The sequence below is a fragment of the Drosophila hydei genome, unplaced genomic scaffold (assembly GCF_003285905.1).
Source record: "Drosophila hydei strain 15085-1641.00,03,60 unplaced genomic scaffold, DhydRS2 tig00008139-arrow-pilon, whole genome shotgun sequence".
NCBI classification, from domain to species: Eukaryota; Metazoa; Arthropoda; class Insecta; order Diptera; family Drosophilidae; genus Drosophila; species Drosophila hydei.
The window spans coordinates 1,980,472-1,991,475 of NW_022045847.1; the positions used below are offsets into that span (position 1 = coordinate 1,980,472).

At 37.0% G+C, this 11,004-nt stretch overlaps 2 protein-coding genes across 2 annotated transcripts in view; both read right to left on the minus strand.

Annotated features, from left to right (window-relative positions):
- Positions 1 to 4,938, minus strand: part of LOC111601350 (coiled-coil domain-containing protein lobo) — a 29,159-nt gene extending 24,221 nt beyond the window's left edge. Inside the window, exons 1-2 of the mRNA XM_023317882.2 lie at positions 4,395 to 4,938; positions 4,196 to 4,324 (exon numbers count right to left, since the gene is read on the minus strand). Coding sequence (XP_023173650.2) covers positions 4,196 to 4,324; positions 4,395 to 4,808 — 543 coding nt within the window. The 5' untranslated portion in view covers positions 4,809 to 4,938. The remainder of the gene's footprint in view (positions 1 to 4,195; positions 4,325 to 4,394) is intronic.
- A 3,774-nt stretch (positions 4,939 to 8,712) lies between these two features.
- LOC111601323 lies at positions 8,713 to 9,574 on the minus strand. The gene is made up of 2 exons (XM_023317853.2): positions 9,412 to 9,574; positions 8,713 to 9,338 (listed from the first exon to the last, which is right to left on the minus strand). The coding sequence occupies exons 1-2, from the start codon at positions 9,572 to 9,574 to the stop codon at positions 8,713 to 8,715; spliced, it is 789 nt and encodes a 262-aa protein (XP_023173621.2).
- Between the last annotated feature and the right edge of the window lie 1,430 nt (positions 9,575 to 11,004).

Consider the following 11,004-nt stretch of genomic DNA (forward strand, 5'->3'; position numbering starts at 1 on the left):
ATAATAAGGTATAAAATATGTAAATATGAAAAAGTTTTTAATTGGATCTTGTTTAATTGTTTATTTGCCTTTCAAACACTTTTTGAATGTTTTTATATATACTAGAAAAATGTTGCATCCTTTCACTCTTCAGTTGAGTATCTTAATATAATAAGTAAAAGAATAATTAATGGTGGAGACAGTCAATCATATGGATTTGATATTAGTTACTTTTTATTATTAATACAAATACTCATGCAAATAATTAAATGAAAATATTTGCTAATAAGAATTTTATCAACTTAAATCCGTACAATATGAATATAAAATAAATTTAAAAATGTAGACGTTTTAATTTTAAAACCTTGTTTAATAAAACATTCGAATTAGACAATTTTTATGAAACAAATTGACTATTTCTTGAAGAGCCTAAAAAGTATCTTTGAAACGTTGAGTTGCCAGCAGAGTCGAGAAATACTCGAGTCCGCAGTGGCCAACTGGCTACGACACCACTAGAAACCAGGATACCAATAGGAACATTGTTAATTGCTATAAGGATGGAAAATGGTATGTAAGGGATTTGCTAATCATAACAAAAAGGACATCAATAAAAACAGCTTTGATGAACGTTTCAAATTATGAATTAAGCATAGAGAAAACTATGACTTAAATTTCATAATCTGTGGGCATTTTACGATAAGGTGACTTAGCATTCGCAATCGCTATAAGGAGAGATGACATCGTGGACTTAAGATGCTTTTCAGTGTTGATTCAAAATGTTTGTATTTGTATTCATAGCTACTAGAGGCAGCTGTTTCGATATCGCATTAGGAATCAAGTCTTCAAATTGATAAGATCTATAAAATAGAGATATATTTTGAAATAATTGTTCACGCTATATTCATACTCATTCAGGCGAAGTGAAAGAGTATATTTGTCTTGTCTGTTTCTTTCTAAACTGTATGTTTTAGAGCTTAAACTTCCATATTAGGCATGTGTGTTACTGTTATGTGGACCAATGCTCGTGGCATATCAGATATGACTATATATGGTGTTGCTGTTAGAAACTTGAAATTGGGATTATATACAGAGGGGAAGTGGCAAGCCGCAAAAAGATCCTTTCCAGTTTTATAGCTGGAAAGATCGATTATTGAGTTACTGTTGACCTCCTCTATCGATTCACCAAAAGAAATCGACGTGTGCCATATGAATATATGATATGTGACATATCAATATATGCAGCTCTGAAGTCTCTGACCACAAATTTGACAGTTGCGTTAGAGAAGATTTCTTCCAAGAATTGATAACAAATTAAAATTACAGGAAATCGAGGCTTAGCAAATGTTTCTTCCAAAGTTTTGGAGCTAGCAGCGTTTAGACCGGAAATGAGTATTACGTAGTCGGCCCGACTGCAACATTCTTACTTGTTTTACCAAGTGTTCAACATGCACTTTATTAATATAACTTATGTCTCATTTTTTCCTTATGTACACACATTAATTTTATTACACCTGAACCCACTGAAAATGGGAAATCAGGTGTGGGTGACCACGAAAAGTTCGTACACTCTTGATTTGGTCGACGATCTGAGTCGATTTAGCTCTGTCCGTAAAAGAGCTGAAGACTTGACTCCGTGTATACCACGCGCATATCAAGTTTATTGGTATCGATCAAAAACATTATTGAAATGCAGTTGCTTTATATACTGTGCCTCCTCCTTGCATGTGGTTATGCATACCTTATACAATTTTCGAATTTGTTATATTTTTGATAACGGCTCCCAATTTCCAAAAATTCTTTAAATTTAATTTCAGTTGCAATTACGGCCCATTCGTGAAAAAGTTTGCATTTTTAATAACGGACTAGTACTCCAATAGAACTTGTTCATCATACTTTGAAAATGTCATTGAAATTGGCTAAGTCACACAGAGGTTATTAATCAAAAGGTTTTGCAAATTAGCCAATGGATGTGGGAAGAAGTGCCAAGCTTACTCAATTTTGTTATAAATGTGCGCACATACATTAAAATGCGAATATTCTTTTCTTTTTGTTTTGAAGAATTGCAGTTGCAAAACCGAATCGAATCGGCTAATGTAAGCATCGCAGATAGTTATTTTCTCCGGAATATTGTTGTCTTATGTTGACATCACTATTGCAGACATACATGCTCCGAATTGATGCCCTAATGGCACTAGTATCTAAGTTACGTTATATATATATTATACGGTACAAGCAATAAATTCTTAAATTTGTACAATTTTTTGAATGAAATAACCGTTGTGGAATGTTGTGGAAGGCTTTCGGTGGCCAAGCTCGATCAATAACAAAAATATTTGATCAGTACAAAATGTCCAAAAAAGGCAGATAACTCATTGTATACAGGGCGACCTTCCACATCAACTGATGAGCAGCAAGTCAATGAATTAGTGATAGAAAACCGTTAATTGATAAGAGAAGACAGAGATGAATTGTCATTTCGAAAGATTCAGTCAACGACATTTTGAATGTTTAGATCTGTTGTAGATCTATGCGAATTTTGCCTACGCACTAAAAGCGTATTTCGGGTACTTCATTTATTGGATAATAAAAGAGGAATCTAAGATAGGATTGAAGATCATTTCGGAAAATTGCTGTTTGGAATACAACAATAAATAATACTTTTATTTTATGACACATTTCTAAGAACTTTTTGGTCACAATTGTATATAAAACAACTAAGAAAGCTCTAGTCGGGGTGCCCGACTGGGAGATACCCTGATCCCAGTTTATTAATACATTCCGTAGTTTGTATCGAGTATTCAAAATAAAAAGAAAACAAATAAAAAACGACATTACGAGACCAGGATTCGAACCCGGACTGTTTGCGCATCGTGCACCAACTCTACCAACACCGCCACTTCATAATTAAAAATAAAAATAAAACAATACAAAACAATTCATCTCCAGCGGGCTCGAACCCTGGAATTAGCTGCAAACGAGCGCCGTCTCTACAAACGCCTTCACATAATGGCCCTAGTTCCAACTAAACTTACATTTTAAGAATTTGGGGAAATGTGGAGCCCGTATCCAAAATCCAACAAAAATCAAAATTGCATAAAATATACATAAAACTAAATACAACATTTGGAGGCTCTAGTTCTTAAGACTTCCGAGATATACTTTATTAACTGCATTTCAATCATGTTTTTATTCGATAACAATTAAATGCGAATAATAATAATAATAATAATAATTAATATCGAATATTTGAAACAAATTCGATATGCGCGTGCTATACACGGACCAACAAAAAATTTCAAGTCTCTAGCTCTTATAGATATTGAGATCCACGCATTCACACATACGGACAGACGGACAGACAGACAGACAGACAGACAGACTGACAGACAGGGCTCAACCAACTCGGCTTGTCGTCCTGATCAAGAATATATATACTTTATGGGGTCTGCCACGCCTCTTTCTGCCTGTTACATATATTTGCACAAAACCATTATACCCTGATTACCCATTTTCAATGGGATCAGGGTATAAAAACAGCGCCTTAACGGGCGGAAAACTCCTGGAAAAACTCTCCCTCTCTTTAGAGCAAAAACTCCTTCATTTGGAAAGTTAGCTAGTAGCAACCTATCTGCAGAGACTCAATCACTGTATACATGGCTCCTAGTCTTAGAGCTAACCTTTGAGATAACTGTTGATCTATAAAATACACGTCCCGTCAAAAGTGCATGGCAAATATGGATTTTTAATCAATTTCGCGATTGTTGAAAGTAAATTACTCGGGGGTGACATGAACTCAATGCAATTTCCTTACTCAGTTTATTGATATTGATAAGGCCATGTTTTCCAGCATAAATAGCTGTAAAGTGGCAGTGCCCAATTTGGTATATATTATCATGATAAGTTCTAGAAACATAATCACACAATAAATACTTCGATTCGTGCTGTGTTTAAAGTATCTCGTCAGAGGTCAAACTTCTTTTGGGGTCTAAACCTTTGAAATTGTAGAAGGTATCGTACCATATGCAGTTAGGAATATATCAACTATATAGTTTATGTAGTGGACACAGATGACACTTTAAGCTAGTAAGCCCAGTTCTATGGCTGCGCACTGAGTAGTTTAGTAATCGTATGGGAATATTAGTTTCTAGTTCCCGGACAGACTTCTTTTGTTTATTTATCCTATTGCACAGTGTAGTACGAAGGGGAAAAGGCTTACCAAATTGGTTTCATCTTCCATTGGTTCATATTGAACAAAGTCAGCAACAAACTTTGCAATTTCTTCAACATTTGATATTAGCTCTGGGTAAGCAAATGCTGTCGGCCTTATTGTGGTGCATACGAACTTCTGAGGGAATTGATGTTTCAGATATTCAGTATGGCATGTGATCTATGAGTTAATATTGGATAGCAATTACCTGTACATTACATTCGTTAGGCAGGGCTAGCACCATGGCACGACGGCGGGGATAGTTCAAGACGAATTGCCTGCGAAAGTTTTCGGCATAGAGCAGGAGGAGTCTCTCCTTTGGAGATAAGGTGTAGTATGATGGTGGATAGCATTGGGGACTGTCTTGGAACTCTTCCCTTGTCTCGGGAAATGAAAGATCAATTCTTCCAATCTGCGCAGCTGGGTCCCCTTCAGATAAGCTGAACTCGCTTTCCACATTTTCAAATTCACTGAATTCTTCTTCGCCCTCTTCTTCATATCCAAAGAACATGTCCAGCTCTTCCGCGTTCCGTTCTTCGATTTCTTTGAGCTTGGCAGCGTGTTTGTTCGGGTCTATGACACCCGGGGACTTTTTGTTTTTTTGAAATTGTAATTTCGACATGCTGAAGCTCTTTTCTTTTCTGTTTTATGCTTTATGCTTTCTGTTCGCAATAAAATTTTGCTCTGTTGCTATAACAACGTTATCCCTTTCAAAATGTTGATGTGACTTAACAGTGGAATGAATAAATTCAATTTATGCACTGCTTGTGTTTCTACTTTGACAATTGAAACAAGGTAAGACGAATACATCATTCACTCCAATCAAACGTATCATATAGTTTACGCACTGCTTACATTTTACTGCTTGAGTCTAACTATAGTTGGGCTGTTAGAACTGCTTTCTTTCTCACTGCTTGAGTTTGACTACTGTGACAATTGAAACACGGTAAGATGCACATACTGTATTCACTACATATAAAGGTAACATATAGCTGTACGTACTGCTTACATTTTACTGCTTGAGTCTAGCTATCTTGGCAACAGAAACTAGGTAATAAGAATATACAGTATTCACTACGTAAAGTGGCAACATATAGCTGTGCGTATTGTTTGCTTTGTCACTGCTTGAGTTTGACTACATTGACAACTGAAACAAGGTAAGATAAATATACAGTATTCACTCGATACAACGGTATCAGAAATCTTAAACATACGAAAGATACCGCTTTTTCTGAGGTCTGCTGATTTTTCAATGTTTTTAAGATGCTGGAAAATATTTATCTTTCGTGATCTGTATGTAGCATCCTCTTAGCATATTTAAAATAGCTTGACTAAGATTTCTATATCCATACTTATAGTAAGTATTGCTGTTGACAAATGATTTGCATTCGGTTATAATAAAAATCCTTAGTTAACAAAAATTTTTACTACACTACACTTTAATTGGTCTTTTAACTTTTAAGATCTGCAAAATTTTAAGATGTGTTAATATTGATTAGAAGCCGATAATATAGATAGATATCTAAGATTTTAAAAAAAGTTAACAACTATTTGATCAACATTGGCAGCACTGGAAGTACCTACATTTATATGTATAAGTATACATTTATAAAATGAGAAAATTGGGACATCTACAATGGGCAATAGGTGGCGGATTATCACAGTTTTGCCTTGCAGAATAAAAGTGTCGCCATCTACGAAATGTATAGGAAACGAATGTTTGTCAAGGTAGGCTTCAGCTTTGGACGGATTATTAAATTCTTTCGTTCAATTGAGTCAGTAAATTCAACAAAATTCACAAATGCAGCAATATATCAAGTAAATAGTGCGATGTTAGCAAATGGACAATGGTTTATTATTGCTTGGAAAATGCTTTTCGAAAAAGGGAAATTGTAAACAAGAGTAAGTATTCCACATTTTGTTTTGTTGGGTTTCGTAGCTCTAGTTCTTAGCAATCAAGAGTGAGATTTTTATTTTGTTTAATTTTCAGCAATTCAGAAATTATTCTTAAATTACAAATAATGTTTATTCAAGCTATTATATAATAGGAAAATCGCCGGTGACTTCGAAAATTGTATATTTGATTTTGAGCTCGAGTGCCGTATCAATAAGCATTTTTAGTGTTGCCAAAGAACAACTCCAGCGGAGTTGCCCGTTCGCATTGACCAGGGACTGAAAAGACGTCGGTACGTAGGGACTTACGACCTCAGTTGATATATCACAATATCAAATTGAATTGATTGTAATCGTATCGAAGAGTTGTTCTACAGGATTTTAGACAACTTCAAGTTGGCCTAAGGTAATAGTCATCGAGACTATATTCACTCGCCTGAAATGTGATCAGCTAACTTGCGAGTAAAATATTAAGTGGTTGCCAGCAGTCATTGATGTGCTATTCCAAGACTGCTTCGATGGTCATGTCGGATGCATCACAAGTTAATACTAGACTCGCATCAGGTGCAGGGTGACCTAATGATTGCCAAGCGCCGAAGACCGCCCAACTTAACACCTCTCAAGAGAAGGAACCTTCTAATTCCAAGACGTTACCACGTTACAGATGGTTTCTGGATGATGTAGTCTGGCTAACCCAAGCTGTGGATTGGCCCAGAGCATTTTTTAGTCGACAAGTTTCTTAACTATGCCAAGTTTGATCCCATGTCAGCAATACGATTACTTCAGGAATGATACTGATGAGCTTCCACGAATAGAGATCTATCGTTATTGCCACGGAAACCTTGTGTAAGCTGCCGAATGCTTTGATTTAAGATCAACGAGGATGCTGAAGTAGGTGCACTCTGTTATTCTTAGCGAGGTTGCTCAGAGCGTTCTTTTTTTGACGTAGGAATTAGTTACATGAATAAGCTAAGAATTTTTGAATCGTTACCTGGACTCGGCGCGGTACGTCGCATGTGAGTTAAGATCACAGTGGATTCATAAAAACAGTTTTTCCTCCTTGCAGCAATCGCAACATTTTGCACTCGGTAAGAGGGTGCGACTTTAATAATGATGCCATAGCCAGATCCTGAACCTTCAAAATAATAACGTTATTCAAGTGGATTGCGACTACATCAATCCGTTCGATGTCGTCAGCCACATTGCTAATGTGGAACGAGCGTTCCAGTTTGGTAAAAACATAATTTTGGGTTATTTTTGTCGAATTTGGTAACTTGGTCCCAAGACAGGTTTCTGGTTGTAGCGACAGCATGTTACCAAGTTGTAGCAGATTGGCTTGGATGTCGTCCAGTTGGGAATTGACTGCATCAGGTTCCATGATGCTCTCAAGAATTTTGTAGAAGCCGTGATGGTACCTAAAAGTTTGATCTATTTGTGAGAATACTATTGGATTGTTTTGATTTTTGATGTTGGCTGTGGGTTGATTTTTTGGCCTTGTTTTAGCATGCGTTGCATGCTGCATGCATATCATCATTTTAGCAATACAAGCAATGCCTAATCGAAGCTAATAATAATTACTTACTATGAATATTGCACAGTGATTCGCCGGAAGCTGTGACAAATACATTTTAATCTCAGCGTTGCTAGAGAGTCGACCGCTAGAGACCGCCACAGCATTGCGCAGGCTTATGGCTTTAAACATTGTTATCTAGTAATACCTTCGTTTATTGGTATTGTCGAAAAAAAAGGTGACAACTTGGGTTTCGTGTCTTGAATTTATCTTAGTTAAAATAGTGATGATATTCGATAGAGATAGAAATGTCGATATTTCGCGCTCTCATGGAATTGACCATAGATGGCGTGTCATAGGGCTGCCACATTAAGTTTCAACTATGTCAGTCAGCAATCGGTAAATTGTATTCAATGATAACTATCATAAATAAATAGCATATATCCAGCAAATATAAGCGATTACCCGATTCCTTAAAGATGGCGGGCTAAAATTATCTCTTTTGTGCTGTTAATTCATTATTAATTGATAAAAAATGCATGCAAGTACAGTAACAACAGTAGCTCTGGTCACTGATCAGAGTCGGTTTATAGTTAATTCATAAACCTTAGCTTCGTTAAGTAGGAAACATATATTGCGGCTGCCAGGCGGTAGATGGCGTTAAGTCCAAATTCTGAGAGCTATTCGAAAAATGTGTTGACCCTTTAATGAGTGGACAATATCACTAAGCCTAGCCCGACGAAAGCGGGTTTGATTTAAAAACATTAAATAAATGTGTGCCAATATTAGTCTTTTACAAAAATGAAATACGATTGTGAGTGTATTTTAATATGTTTACAAATGGTTTCAACGATTTGTACATTTTTAATAGTTAGTCAATTTTCATAAAATTTGATACTTGTACTTATACCATATTCAGAAGTAGTTTACTAAAATAGTTTGGGAGTTAAAACTATACTTAAAGCTACGTAAAGCTGTTGACAATATTTTGCATCGTTCTTAAATATTGAATTATTTTAAATTGACTTATAATAATTAAGTTTGTGTTCAATGCCCGCATATGAACAGCGATTGCACAGCCGTAAGACCCCTGAAGGTAAAATGAGCGACCCTTCGTATCTATTTATATGAAATGGTCATTGTCGGGGGGACTATGCAACTTGTTTTCCTCACTTTCCAGCTCCCATTGCTTTCGCTTCGCCTGCAGAATGAGATCTTGGAAAGACCCATACTCCGAATTTTGATGGGATTTCGCAATGAGTCCTGCGTTGCCCTCATCATCGAACAGATCATAATCATAATCCGCGTCGGTCTCCCTGTCCATTGAAGTGCGTGGCGTGATATCGGATGCTATATCACTGTAGTCGCCATTATCAGTATGTTGATCGGCTATATCACTCTCATAGTTGGTGTCATCTATGTTGTGTTTCTGGTAAAACATTTTTAATAGTTGGTCCACATGTTCAGTGGACATGTCCGTCACCATCTTCACAGCAATCTTTCGGCGAGTGCGCTTCAGTGGCTTTGTTGGTCTGTCTGACAGTTCAAATTGAAAGGAGGTTTTAAGCGAGCTCCTCGGGCTTTTCAAGTTTTTTACCAAAGCTCGGAAAAGTCGATTGAAACCCAATTTACTTGACTTTTTCTTTTTGTTCGTTCTTGCAGCACTTAAATATTTTGGGTTTTCCATAATGAAACGATGCAGCAGCTGCTTTGTGCCTGGCTGGTCCTTCTGTGACTTCAGAAGCTCAACTATAAATTGAAACAAACCGAAAACAGTGTCATTGAATGCTTAAGAATTGGGACAGAAAATAGTTTTTCTCACCTTTTTCTTGGGATAGTCCGAGCCTATTTTGAAAGACTCCCCAGTCATCGGTGCGGCTGTCAGCTGTAGCATCGACATTTGCCGGTGCAGCATTGGCGTTTCTAATATAAAATCCATAAGATAAATGCAGTGGCATCAACACCAGAAGTAGTAGAATTTGCATGTTCGCATATATTGAGTACATATTGAGTACACGTCTTGTTTCTTGCGAAGTACACTTCCAAATGACGCACTATTGGCCCGCTGCTTGCTTAAATACTAATTTGCTGCAGTGGAAGTCACAGGCTCAAGGGGTCATATAATTCCACAACAACAACACAATACTTATACATACCTACGGAGTGCACGGGCATATAAACAAAGGTCATATTCACTTTACTTAGCAAGGCAAGGCGATCGAGTCAGGACGGCTATCGGCTGAGATAGCAGTTGACGATCGAATGATGCCGTCTTTATCTTTCTTAGTAACACTTAGCGCATGCAGTGGCAATTAAAAGACAACCAATACATAAGATGAATTAGCGCTTTTCTACTCTAAACACAGACAGGTAACATAACCGCCAGTCGCCGACGGCTGCGCGAGCGGGAATCAAAACGCAATTCAACAGCCTCGGGCTTACGCGGACGGGGACGCGAACGAGGACGACGGCGAGCACGAGGACGAGGTTGATCAGTGATGGGCGACATCGGTGCGCCGTTTCATGAATGTAAGTGGGTCATACAGGTAGTTGTTAGCCATTTAAATGTGAAAGGAAGTGCATATAAATCCTAGCGCCAGCCATAAAAGGATCAACTGCGCCGATCTTTGTCTTGATCTCTGTCGACAAATGTGTCGCTAATTATGGTTGAATCTGGGTTTTATAGATGTAATATAAATAATGTAAATGCGATTTGCGGTGCAAGGCGACACGCGAAGCCAATACGTAATTAGCCGGCGCCCAACACAATACTCATCCGCACCTCAAATAAAAGTTTCTAATCAAACCCATATGTGATAATAGTTCTAGGCAGTCTTAGCTAATTTAATACCATTAACTAATTGTTGTTTTCTAGATAAAAGATATAAAAATATATATTTATATATTCCCAGCAAAGCTAAGTGAATTTATCCGTAGTTTTAGCCAGTTGAACTAATTATTATTATTAATAATAATTGCTTGGTCATTTGTATAAAACAGGAATGGTTAAACGTTCCAACCGTGTTCGGCAGACAATCAGTAAACATTGCTAGACCAAGACTTAAGATCGGAGCCGGCTGGCTGCACTTGGCTGATGATCGGAGAATGTGGTTCACTTACTTCCACAAAAACACAGAGACATACGCATCTTATTTCGACGACAACTTCGGTGTCTGACTTCTCAGCCTGTGTGTTTGTTAAGCACCTAATACGTCGCGACTGTGAATTTGTTGAATGTGTGATTAGAGTCATAGATAATTATAAATATAGCTATACAAATAATAAAACGTATTTCGCCATACGTTATATACTAATACTGAACTCTAGTCATGCGGCTTACTGATGTCACTAACTCAGCTTTTCATCTTTATTAAGAATTTATCTAATGGCAAAATTAAGTAACATAAGATATGAG

Coding starts and splice junctions, on each gene's coding strand:
- LOC111601323 (XM_023317853.2), bottom strand. CDS start 9,574: ATGCAAATTCTACTACTTCTGGTGTTGATGCCACTGCATTTATCTTAT. Junction 9,339..9,411: donor CGGACTATCCCAAGAAAAAG/GTGAGAAAAACT, acceptor TTCAATTTATAG/TTGAGCTTCTGAAGTCACAG.